The sequence below is a fragment of the Chrysochloris asiatica genome, unplaced genomic scaffold, assembly GCF_000296735.1.
Source record: "Chrysochloris asiatica unplaced genomic scaffold, ChrAsi1.0 scaffold00079, whole genome shotgun sequence".
NCBI lineage: Eukaryota > Metazoa > Chordata > Mammalia > Afrosoricida > Chrysochloridae > Chrysochloris > Chrysochloris asiatica.
The window spans coordinates 1,962,126-1,976,018 of NW_006408597.1; the positions used below are offsets into that span (position 1 = coordinate 1,962,126).

A 13,893-nucleotide genomic window follows, 5' to 3' on the forward strand; every position below is an offset into this window, starting at 1 on the left:
AACAACAGGGCTTGTGATACAGGGATCTAGGCATAGCTTGAAGAAGGGAAATAACACTAAAATGCTTGACTGTCTTAGGAATATTGGTTTCCCTTGCCTACAATTGTAAAATAGACACTTGAGTGGGATAGAAAGGAATGTTGGGAAATAAGGTTACAGAAAACCTGTAAGCCCATCTTCAGCCTATAACTGACTGGAATACCTAAAAGGGATTCTAGAACTTGCCCAGTAAAATAGGCCTCTTGCAAAGTCTTTGCAGAGTATAGGACCTTAGGTGGACTCCTGAGTCCCATGCAGAAACTTCTGCAGTGGGACATCCCCACTAGCAAGGACAAGCAGACCAGTCTGGAACAGCTAGAGTGACAGAAGATACATTTTCAAAGAAAGATCATCAGGAAAAACCCAAAACACAAATGTCAGCATGACTGGCTACTACAAGAACAAGCAAGCTGTTCACCAGGAAGCCATCAAGGCAAGCAAACAAGTTCCTACAGGACAAACTCCCCTCTACAACTGAAACTCAAAGGGAACACACAAACAGGTATGTAAGCTTGCTGGCAACCAACATTGGTCTACTGGTGAGTGGAAGAGGGGGCAAGGGAGCAATGAAGAAATGGGCTGAGTTCAACCACAGTCCATTAACGCCCCCCATTGACCTGGAGATGAAAGAGCGAAGAGGAAGGGCTGGTTGGTCCAAAGTGTGGTGAGACCTGGGGACACTTGAGACCATGGACAAAGACACAGCCACAGAGGGCTAGAGCTAAGGTTGAAGCATCCAGTTGATACGAAGTGAGGGAAGATGCACAAGAAGGCCGAAACTTGCATAGTACCCATTTGACCTAGCCTTGATGGCTTGATAATCAGAATTCGACTAAATATTCGAAAAAGTATTTTTGATAAAGGAAACAAGGGTAAATTGCTATAAATAGATGAATCTGCCCTATACTCATGGAGGTAGTAAACTCTAAATACAAACAGAGAAAGGAAGGAGTCTTCACATCAAGTATCAATGCTATCCCCTCTGTACACAGGGTAGATGGGTAGAATGGGACGGGCAACTTAAGACATTGGCTACCTAAAATGAGGGGGCAATAAAGGCATGAAGTGACTGGCTTACAAGGTTTCAAAAGGGAGTTCAGTTTAAGAGTGGGGGAAGAGTCCCCACTGAATAGTTTTCCTCTTGTCTAAATGGGTCGACAATTGCTGTCTGTTCCCCAATTCCCATTCATTTTCAATCTAATTCAAATTGGTTCTGTCCATTACATTTATCTACAAAACTATAATCACTAATTATTTCTATGCTGCCAAAAGCAGTAGTCAAGTCTCTATTCCCAACTTACTTTCCTGAATCATACAGCAATTGACTACCTATGTTCTCTTGAACATTTACAGTTTCTAACTTCCGCGAGTCCTGAGCCCTATTAATTTTTCTCTTCATACTTTCTTATCGGGCATGATTTTAATAGTACTAATAAGCTGGTCATTATAGTCAAATGACTGGAGTCCTGGTATGGTGCTCTGAGTTAATGAGCCACATTGCAAAGCCATTTGAACTGCAAGGTCAGTGGTTCAAGCTCACAAGCTGCTCTTTGGAACCCTACACAGGATCGCTATGGGTCAGAATTGATCCAACAGCATTTAACAACAACAACAACAACAACAACAACACAGCCAAATATTGTAACAAAATGTGCAAAGATTTGGAGTTAGAAAACCAAAAGGGAAGAAAACGCTCAGCATTTCTTAAGCTGAGGTAATGGAAGAAAAAATTCAAAACTTGACTTGTGGTACTGAAGGATTCTATGGGCAAAATACCATAACAAAAGTCAATGTTCAATGATTTCAAGAGGTAGCATATCCTTAAGAGCCAATGATACTGAAGGAAGAAGTCCAAGATACTTTAAAGCCATTGGCAAAGAAAAAGGCACCGGGAATAGACAGAATACAAACGGAAATATTTCAACCAACTGATGTGGCACTGGAGACATTCACTCATCTATGCCAAGAAATTTGGAAGACAACTACCTGACCAACTGATTGGAAGATAATCTGTATTTGTGCCCATTCCAAAGAGAGGTGACCCAACAGAATACGGAAATCACTGGACAATATCATTGCTATCCTATGCAAGTAAAGTTTTACTAAAGGTAATACAAAAATGGCTGCAACCATACATTGACAGAGAACTTTCAGAGGTTCAAATTGGATTCAGAAGGGGATGTAAAATGAGGGATGTCAATGCTGACATCAGATACATCTTGGCTGAAAGCAGTGAATACCAGAAAGATGTTTGTCTGTGCATTATTGACTACGCAAAAGCTTTTGATTGTGTGGATCATGAAAATCTATGGACAAGGTTGCCAAGTATGAGTGTTCCCGAACACTTAATTGTGCTCATGGGGAACCTGTACATAGACTAAGAGGCAGTGTGCAAACAGAATAAGAGGAAACTGAATGGATTAAAATCAGGAAAGATATGCACCAGGGTTGTATTCTTTCACCATAGTTACTCAATCTGTATGCTGAACAAATAATGTGAGAAGATGGATTATATGAAGAAAAATATGGCTTCAGGATTGGAGGAAGACTCAATTAACCACATACAATATGTGGATGATACAACCTTGCTTGTTGAAAGTTTCTGAAAAGGACTTAAAATACTTACTGATGAATATCAAAGACCGCAGCCTTCGGAATGGGTTGCACCTAAGTGTAAAGATAACAAAAATCCTCACCACTGGACCAATACACATCCATATAAATGGAGAAAAGCCTGAAGTTGCCAAAGATTTCATTTTGCTCTGATCAATCATTAAGAATCATGGAAGCAGCAGTCAAGAAATCAAACAACATATTGCATTAGGCAAATAAGCTATACAAGACCTCTTTCAAGTGCTCAAGAGCAAAGCTGTCAGTTTGAGGACTAAGGTGTGCCTGATCCAAGTCATGGCATTTTCAATAATCTCATATGCATGCGAAAGTTGGGTAGTGAATATAGTAGATGATATATGAATTGATGTGTTTGAGTTCTGGTGCTGGAGAATATTGAAAGTACCATGGACTGCCAAAAGAACCAACACATCTGTGTAGGAAGAGGTACAGCCAGAGCGCCCCTTTGGAAGTCAGGATGGCCAGACTTTGCGTCTCATATTTCAGACATATTATTTGGAGGGACCAGCCCCTGGAGAAGGGTATCATGTTTGGTAAAATGGAGGGTCGGAGAAAAAGATGAAGACCCCCAGTGAGATGGATTAGCACAATGGCAGCATCAATGGGCTCCAACGTAGCAATGATTGTGAGGTTGGCCCAGGACTGCGCAGTGTTTCGTTCTGTTCTGCACAGCTTTGCTCTGAGCTGGTACCAACTTGATGACACCTAACTAACAACAACAACAACAATTTTCTCTTCCCTTCAAAATCAGTAAATCCTGCAGCAGGACATCTTTACTTTATCTTAACACACAGCACCTTATATAGTAGGCATGTAGGCTTTCATTTGTCATTTTTTAAGTTACTTGCACATTTGGATCTGACAATCTGTAAGTTTTCTGGATGGGTAATATGATATAGTACTAACTAGATCACTCTAAAAGGAACTCTGGTAGCGTAGTGGTTATGAGTCAGGCTGCTAACCTCAAGGTCAGTCTACCGGCTCAAAACTACTGGCTGTTCCACAGGAGGAAGATGAGGCTTTCTGCTCCCGTCAAGATTTACAGCCTCAGAAACCCTGTGCAGGATTGCTATGAGTCGGAACCAATTCCATGGCATACCACCACCACATCACTCTAAAACACTGTACTCATATAATTGTCTGCCTAAAACTTTCTAAAACCAGATGCCTGTAGAGCCCCTTGTTGATAGTTAGTGACAAAGTCTCTTACCCTCTTCTTCCCGGGCTCAGAAGCACGAGTGTCATAATCGTCAGGAAGCTGAAGATAATCCTCCATTCTGCTGGCAATCGCTTCCCAGTCACGTTTCCTTTTAGTGCCAGTCCTCAGGCCATCCAGCTTGTCTGGGGGACAAACACAGAGCCATAGCATTAAGGAACAGTGTACGTTTGCAAAAAAAAAAAAAGCACAAACAAGGGAAAAGAAAGATGGAACATGTTCAGAGAACATATCACTTTTTTGAGATCAGCATCACTTGCAGTTCCAAAGTATCTTCTTGGCTGAGAGAGTATCAAGTTCTGTGCAATTTCCATTGTTGGCTTGGTGTTCATAAAGGTAGCCATTATAATGTTGGTCTAAGTAACAAACATGGTGAAGGCAAGAAGAGGCACTTGTTTCCCAGTCTCTGTGTTCCTCAACCTTCCAAAGTCATAACATTTTAGGTCTTATGTTCTGAAGTAAATGCAAACTTTTAATTTTTCTAAAAACAATTTCTTTTTTGTTTTTAAACATAATATTAACATCACCCATTTGATCTGCAATCCTGTGTGATAAGGGATATCATATAAAAACAAGTAATGCCAAGAACACAAAGAGTCTAGTTAATGATTAGGAAAGTTTTAGATTAATAGTCTCTACTGATCAGGAATTTCAGGATTTTGGTTACTGTGAGAAGATTCAATTATGAGTAAGGTAACACTGTACAAGATCCTTACTTTTTTTGGCTAAACTACAAAGTGCTGTTGACCATTCCAAGACTAAAGACCATTTAGGCAAAGTGACCAGATTTGACCTACAGTCTAAGCTTTCCGACGGTCCCAAACCATAATCCATTCAATACACAGGGGTTACGGATTGAGAAATTATGAGATATAAATCTAGATGTGTTCAAGAATACATAATGAAAATGTGTTACTGTTTTTATTTGTTGTCAATAGTGACTATGAATACTACTTATGGAAAATTATGAGTTACATTTGATATATACATACATCTTAGCCACTCTGAAGCATGAAATTTTTAAATCATCTGGAGTTGTTGAAATACACTATTATTAAGCAGGCCAAGAAAGGAAAGCCTACATCCTTTGAAGCCATATGACAACCACACTTCATAGAACTCCTTAAAAGGTACACTACAGCACACACAGAAGGAACTCTTTTAGGCACCAAGTTAGAAGAACTTGATGTGAAAGGAGATGTGCGATGGGAGCAGTGGCGGGAGGGAACGTGAGTTTATGTTTCAAATACATAGACTTCACACACAACTCACAGTATCCAGACAGGCCTCAAAAATCAGTAAGATTTTGCATACTTGGCAATTTTTATTTCCTAAATTCTTCCCCCTCAAAGAAGCAATATAATTGAAAAATCTGCAAGGCGAACTACAACAGTTTACAAAACTCAAGAAAACATTATGATCTCTCTTTGGCAAAATTTTAATGGATGGCTTCAATAGAAACAGCCTTCTAATTTCCTCCATAAGTCACATGTTGTACCAAATAAGTTCTATTTACATGTATGTGATGGGCCGTATTATGTAAGAGCCTAAAGAAATGACCCCTTTGCTGCACAGGGACACAAGATATGGTATTAGGAAACCAACAAAGTCCCACGAACAATACAACTGTTGTCAGTTCACTAGGCACAGTATTGCCTGAAGAGTAGGATGGGAAGCTCTGACACACTTCAATAAACCCCAACGGATTTTCAAACTTATTCACATTAACATAATTCCTAGGAAAAATGCCGTGTTTGAATTTCACGAACAGAGCATGGTCAGGCAGCAATGCAAAAGGGTGATAACTGCAAGAACTTTTCCTCGTACAATGGATCTATGACAGTGATTACAGATCCGAAGGAGTTCCATATTTGCAACATATGTTCACAAAAGCACGATTTCTAGTCTGAACACCTTTATTTAAAATGTTGAATTTGAAATTTTATATTACAATGTTTAAACTTTCCTCCTTGAGGCTGAAGAAAGGTTCACACTTCTTCCATATGGCAACCTGAAAGCCCAAATGCACAGATGTATGACATAGGAGAGGGAAGAGGAACCTGGGGTGTTACATTCTGAAGGAAAAGTGATATCCCCGATACTTTCATTCTAATGATTTTCAGAGGTTTGAGTTGCAAAAAGATGAACTTTTAATATGAAAGTGAAGTTTTAAGGATCCAACTTGTTAGGTCACAGAATTTTATATCTTCAAAACAGTATATATTTTTGTACACCAACAGAAAAAATGTTTTAGATACATCTATTTATATTTTAAACATAAATGGTATTTCTGAAAATCTGGTAATGATGAACATACAAGGGTTATGTGTTTAAACAAGTTAATAGTTACACACGCCCACTATGAAGAGATGAATTTGTCTGATACTTAGAGAACTCAACTCGTGCTCATGAATTGTGTGTACTGTCCTCACTAACAGAGAACTGAGGGGGCTTCAATAAGTTCATGGAGAGATTCTATTACCTTTTAATTCCATTTCCCACAAACTTTTTAGCAGCCCCTTGTATTCACACAAGTCATAAGCACAGGTAAATATGTAAATATGAAGACATGAGAAAAGCAAAAGTTCTTGATAAGGAGAACTATAAATCATGATGATACCAGCCTCAAATATTTCAGTCCTCACAGTTTGAGAACCTAAAATCACATGTCATTGGAACTTCACTGGCTTCAATGCCGAATTCCAAAATCTGATGTGGCATGTATCACTCTCAACAGTGTGTCCGTGTCCCAGCCAGGTGGACTGAAAGTGGGCCAGAGACAGTCTTCAACAACCCCATGGTAACATGACACGTAGAACACAGGCCTACTGGAAGTGCACAGGGTAACCATTTAATGAGCAAAGATCAAGAAGTCTGCAATGAGATTTAGCCAGCTGCATAAAAGACTAAAGAGTTGAGTATTTTTCTCATTGGAAGGCTCATTTGTGATCAAAATTCCTCAGTTCCAGATTCATTATGCTGGTTGAAAACACATTATGCTAAAGCGTAATAACATTTTCACTCAGTATAATGTTGTTACCAAGCACAATTTAAGAAAGTCAACAAAATACTCAGAAAAATAAATTGTACCTGGTAATCAAATATATATGTAATTAGCTATGATAAGGAAGGCAGGCACTGTAGGATAAGCACTGGACTGCTAACACAAGGTTGGTGGTTCAAACCCACCACTTGCTCCTTGCAAACTCTATAAAGGGTCGCTATGAGTTGGGAGCGACTTGACGGCACTTAACAACAAGGATGCCAAAACAAGTAGGTTAATTCTTGAATGCAAATTCTTACATTTAAGAGAAGAATCTTCTCAACTGGCTCCATGGAATGACCTCAAAGAAGTAAGCTCTATCAAGAATGCTCACATTCAATCTGCTTTCCTCAACAGCTGGATCGCTTTGACTCTAAGTTGTATGTGATAAAAGTTACATAAAATACAAGCCATTGTCATCCTTATTAAAAACCCAGCTGCAAACATGTTAGAGTTTATTTTAAGTTCACTATTAGACTTGCAATGCCTTTAACTGAAATGGTTTATTTAACAAATTCATTTCTGGAATTCAGCATCTAATGTTTTATCTTGGACATGGACTGAAATCAATACAAAATTTAATACTGTATTTTTCTTAAATAATTATCATAACAAAATTTTATTTTCCTTTCTCTTTAGAAACTAGAAAGAAAAAGAAAATGGACTGGGCTCAATTTTTAAAAAGCATTATCCCAGATCCTATGTTATACAAACTCTGAAGATTACGTGCTTAGTTAAGATATCTGTCACTTTTACAATCCCCTTGTCTATTCATGTTCTCTCTCTTTTCCCCAAAAGAGAATCTCTAGTTTGAGAACTAGGTAAGAGAAGAATGATCTTAAACAGGCTAATCTAAAACACCAACAGACTCTGTCTCATGTTAAAATAAGCAGGTCTATAGCATTATCATTAAAAGAGTAATTTGTATTTAAACACTTATAAATGCTTTAAAGGCTTAGCAAAGGAGATAGTTGGTTATAGAAGAATGTATCAGTAACCACATTAGATTTTCAGATGACATACATTAGAAAAAAAAAGTTTATAGAGTTTATAACAAAGCATCGACTTCAGTACTATGGTAACCTACAGCTTATGGAACTATCTTTCACCAAAGGACCCAGGCAACATCAACCACTAACACAATCAGCTGAGCAAAACAAAAGTCACGGCCTACACGAGGAGCTCTGGTAGCGTAGTGGTTACGAATCGGGCTGTGAACCGCAAGGTCAGCAGTTCGAAACTACCAGCGGTTCCGCGGGAGAAAGATGAGGCGTTCTGCTCCCGTAAAGATTTACAGCCTCGGAAACCCTGTGCAGGGTCACTATGAGTCGGAACCGACTCCACGGCACTTAACAACACAACTCTAGCAATATGTACCCTCTGATGACAGAAGCAACGTGGCCCAGTAGTGAAGCTACTGACTACGGATTTTTTACAAATGGGAGGTATTTATAGATGGCTACTTTAGTTTTAGAATAATAGCATGATATCAGGGAGAGAAAGAGAGATGGACTGTCACACTTCATTCAGCAGTAAGTTCAAGGTTCTCAAAAAGGTCTTATCTTATTTTCATAGATTTTTATTAATACATCTGTATCAGCTGGTTAAATAGTTCTTTTTAAGTGAGGACCAAAAAAAATCATTGAAAAAACGTCATGTATTATCACCATGAAATATTGGAGAAAAGTCCATTGGCTACATATGGCTTTCTGCTTAACAGATAACCTCACATTAAGCCACGATAATTTTCTAGTTAAACACTCATTTTAACTGGTTCACTTGGCACCAAGCACAAAAGACAACTTGAAGGAAAATGTAGGCTCCTCAAAAACTTGAATTATACAGCTATCTCTCCCCACCCAGAAATGTTTATTAGGTAAGTAAGACAATTGCCCTTTAATTAATTTTAATACTTTATAATTATAAGCATTATTATCATCATCACCCAAAGTATTAATAATCAGGTTCTGCACTGGACTGTAGCTAAATTGTTTTTTGTTTTGTTTAATTAAAAAAAAAAAAAAAAAAAAAAGCAGGAATCGCATCAGCACCAACATTTCTGATTTATATAAAAGAATGGCTTTTAGAAGTGAAAGTATTTTGTTACTAAATTTATCACTTAAGTCTGTTTAAATGGTATTGAAGGCAGTTGTTTCAAAATACTCTTCTGTTTACTCTTTGCCACAAGCTATAAATACCCCAAAACTAGCAAACTAGGTCAGAGGATGTAAGGTAGGCCAAAAATCTTGGTTCAAGCAGAGATCGAGGGAGTTTGCTCATCCTACAGAAGAGCTATGACCATTACCATCAGGCATCACATATAAAAACAGGAAAAAGAAAATACCCACCTAGCTTTGCCTCAGATGTGTCCATCTCCCATTTGCTTTTCGGAATGTAACCCTAAATCGTACACAGAGAGAAGCTCGAAGGGTTAGAAAGAGACACATATATGCAAATCACTTTTGAACTGGAAAAGCATTAAAACTGGGAATGGATTCAGTTTCCATTCACTAGTTATAAACTTACAGGGAAAGCACAGTCTCATTATTTTTGAAGAAACTGAATTACCAAATTCAACACACCTGACTGACTGCCCAGATTTCAGAGTAGTCACTTTCGAATAGAAGGCGCTTTGAGGCAGCTACAGTTCAGGACTCATGATCATAGTCTGAACAATAGCTTTATAGAAAATATGACAAGAATGTACAGGTAGTTACTATGCTAGCATTAATTAATACCATTCAGAGTAGCATAGGATTTATACCAGCTTGGTTATCTCCTAAACGTAACTGCTATTCTCACGTGATAGTAGCCAGGAGGTGCAGTATTTTATCTCCCACCGTAATGAGAAAACTTGGTGTCACTGAACTAATCAAGTTCAACCTCATTCTAAAACGACTCCATCCATTTAGCAGGGAAATCTTCCAAAGACTAATTCTACTGAACCAATTTCATAGCACTTCTCTTTGATCACTGAGAAATTAGGTTATTGTTTCAGATAGCTTTAAAATTATGTTTTCTTATGTGAAAATTCAAATAGCTCCACAGGTAACTTAGAGTTTATATTTAATAAAATAACTGTAGTTTATTTCAAACAAAGTCCCATATGGGTTTCAAATGTCCCAATGTACCTATTTAACTATGTAATGATTCTTTCTGTTTATTCATGAAAAAGCAAATGTGTGCTTTTCCATGTTGTTTGTTGAGATTTTTCCTAATTTGGACTCTGTTTTTAATTCCTAACATGCAGAAGCTCTAATAGTAAGACTTATTGATTTATCAAAGGTGTCAGTATCTTCTTAAAGAATCAGTACATCCCTTAACTATTAGGAATGTTCATAGAACAGACTGACACACAGATAATCAGAAAGTATATTGAGGATTTGATGGCACTATGTTCTGTAGAAGTTTTCTATAGCATTATCATCCTTCCAGGTAACCTACAGAATTTACACATTTCTAACTGTTGAGCCAGAACTAATAACTCAATTTCAACTTAGTAGATAGTATTTCAGGTTATAAATTATATCAACTTTTTCAAGTATGTTCTTAGAACAAACCATGGTAAACTATGCCGAAGAAATGGTGCTGAATGCATCAACCAAATCTGTACAAATCACATCTCAAAAATCATCTGGAAACCTTAAGCAATCACTAGAATAATATATTTATAAACTCTGAGTTATATCTACTAGGTTCATTGAAGCACTAAAGAAAGTAAACTATTATCCCAATGATCTCAAAGGATTCTCTTAAGGATGAAAAGTTTGGATTTCACAGAGTGGAAAATGCAAAGTTTACTGAGAATTCCATTAAAATGGTCTGAATGACATGAGATTTGCTCTTAACTCTTTAGTTAAAATTCTTCAAGAATCTTTTACTCTTGGAATAGACCCCAAAAGTAGAAGACCCGGACTTTGAATCTTTGAATGAGTTAAGAGAAGTTTTATAAACATAAACTAAGTGAATACATTCATTTCCCCCTGCTGGAACCACCCTACTCTTCTTTAAAACTCTATTCTCCTTCCACTGATCTCTATTTTGGAAATAGAAGAGAAATAGAAGAGACAGTCCAGTAGGATAGAGTTCTAAGACTTCCTTGCCAGGTTTCTGATTTAAAAATATAGTATAACAGTGTTTCACATTTTTAAAATGTAAAAGTACATTCAATGAAAAGTTCTGAGTTTGGACCTATACCTAAGCAAGTCAAATGCTATGAACCATTTCATGTACTGAAGTCTCCACAAAGCAGCAGCAGCTTTAAAAAGTTACATGTAATACACATGCTGCAGGTACTTAAAGAAGTGGTTAGTCACATTTTAGACCTGTACATGAATTTCCTATGTACATTTTGGATCCTATATGAGTGGGCTTCAGATACTTCATGGAAAAATGGAATTGAAAGATAATGGAGTTTTTGCATGAACTTTTTGAAAACCCCTCATATATCAAAACACAACTGTAAGAAAATTAGATTTTGTTGAAAAGAAAACCAGACAAACAAAACAAAAAACCGAGACTCAAATGCCATTAACTTTAAAGATTGTTTTTTTTTTAAATCCATATTTGAAATCTAGGCAATGTAGAGTTTGACGCCATCGCTCTGTAAACAGTCTCTATAAGAGTCCTCTATATCACACAGAGTTTGGTGGGACCACTCTTTAACGACTCTACTATATGTATACTCTAGGGGGTAGGAATTAAGGTCTCACTTTGTACATTTTCAGAAGAATGAGAAACAGCTTTAGCAAAGGTTGAGGTACTAAATAAACTAAGCATATTTTGGGTTAAAGAAGAAAACACTATTTCAAGGCATTGCAGATTTTTGTACTCATTAACAAACACTGAAAAGTCAACATAATTCTACAGATCGCATATTTGTGGATGACAGGGTAAGGCAAACATACTACAGAGGTGTGATCAAAAGTATTTACAGTTGGTGCATGGGAACTTAGAAATCACACTATATAAACCTGCAATCAGTCTGAACAAAATCCACTGCCTACAGAGTCAGAGTCAAATCATTTCCCCCATCACTTAACAGGATAAATTGCAGAAAAACAAATCCAGCAGTAAGTGGCAAACTCTGTCTCCTCATTCAATGACAGTTCTTCTGCCACAGTTGGCAGAAACTCAAATTTGATATCTTGCAGCAAAGAAGAGACAATTATACACACATGTTGTGTATGTAGGCTGCACCACATACCTGCTGGAATGTAAAAAATGTCCTCTGATATGGAATTGATTTTCTTGATAAATAAATACCCTTAAAACTACCTACAAATAGGTAAGTGTGTACAAGGGTAAGTTTCTCAGCACTCCCTTAAATTTTTCTTTCAACAATACAATAGAGGGCTTTATTTGTCAGGAAAAAAACAATTCTGCTTGGAGATGGTGATGGAAATTTTTAACCATTAAAACGCATAAACAAAACAGAAGTAATCTGACCACAAATCTGAATTTAAAACAAGACCCTTCTTAAGAAATTTAATAAAGAGACACTTTGTTCAAAGTGGTTGGTCTGTCTCCTACCAGTTCGCTTTCCTCTTCTTCTGCATCTTTCTTCTCTTCTTTCTGTTCTTCAATATTTGCATCAAAATCTTCCATCTCTACCTACAACCCCAATAATTAAAAAAGAAAGAAAGAAAGAAAGCTTGGATTCACATTTAGGAAACTGTTGGGTCCCTCACTGACAACTGAAAGGAGCACAGCTGCCTCGAGTAAAACAATGCAGATTCACTGTTATGCACTAAATCATTTTAAAACCCGAAATTTTGAAATGAAATTGGTAAAAGAACAATATTTCCATCTTTAATCTCCCTAGGGTATCTGTTTACAATTTCCTATGGCCCTCATTACAATGCTCTTGTTTTGAATGCCTATGTGTTACCAGAATTTCTTTTTTAAACCTTAAAACATATATTTTTCCAATCAGATAAAACATATATATGATTCAAGTTTCAAAATTTAAGAAATGATATAGTGAAAAATAAGGTAGCAGCTTGGCCAAAAATGACAGTAATGAGAATTAACATAAAGTAGAAGGGTTAGAGAAGAATTTACAAGATAAAGATGACAAAACTTGTAGAGTGACTGACTACATGGTGAAGGGGTAGAGTCAAAAATTGGAATGAGGGACAGCAGAGTCAAGGATGACTCCCAGACTACTGACTTCAGTAACCAAGTGACTGGTGGTTCTAATTACTAAAATAAAGACTATGAGGAAAGATACACGTCTATATGAATCATATTTTTGATAATTTCAGTTTGAGATGCATTAAGGTAATACATCTTTTTTACAGATAATTTGGAAAATCAAAGTAGAAATAATTATAAAAAACATGCAAAACACAACATACCAAAATCTATGGGACACGGCGAAAGCAGTGCTGACAGGACAATTTATTGCAATAAACGCACACATCCAAAAAGAAGAAAGAACCAAAATTAAAACATTAACACACCATCTACAACATTAGAAACAACCCAACAGAGGGAAACCACAGCCACCAAAAGAAAAGAAATAATACAGATTAGAGAAGAAATAAATGAGAGAGAAAACAGAAAAACTATAGAAACAATCAATAGGACAAGAAGCTGGTTCTTTGAAAAAATTAACAAAATCGACAGACCACTGGCAAACCTAACAAACGAAAAGAGGGAGAAGACACAAATAACACGCATTAGAAACCACATTAGAAATGTTGAAACATAGAAGAGATGGATATATTTTTAGATAAACATGACCTACCTAAACTTACACACAGTGAAGTATAAAACCTGAACAGACCCATAACAAAAGAAGAAATTGATCAGGTCATCAAAAGACTACCAAAAAAGTCCAGGCCCAGACGGCTTCACTGGTGAATTCTACCAAACATTTAGGGAAGAGCTGTCACCAATTCTACTCAAATTATTTCAGAAGATAGAGGAAGATGGAAAACTTCCTAATACATTTTATGAA

At 37.0% G+C, this 13,893-nt stretch overlaps 1 protein-coding gene across 1 annotated transcript in view; it reads right to left on the reverse strand.

The window, feature by feature from the left end:
* Positions 1-13,893, reverse strand: part of YLPM1 (YLP motif containing 1) — a 121,761-nt gene that overhangs the window by 11,750 nt on the left and 96,118 nt on the right. The window contains exons 17-19 of the mRNA XM_006865526.1: positions 12,462-12,542; positions 9,278-9,329; positions 3,881-4,011 (exon numbers count right to left, since the gene is read on the reverse strand). Coding sequence (XP_006865588.1) covers positions 3,881-4,011; positions 9,278-9,329; positions 12,462-12,542 — 264 coding nt within the window. The remainder of the gene's footprint in view (positions 1-3,880; positions 4,012-9,277; positions 9,330-12,461; positions 12,543-13,893) is intronic.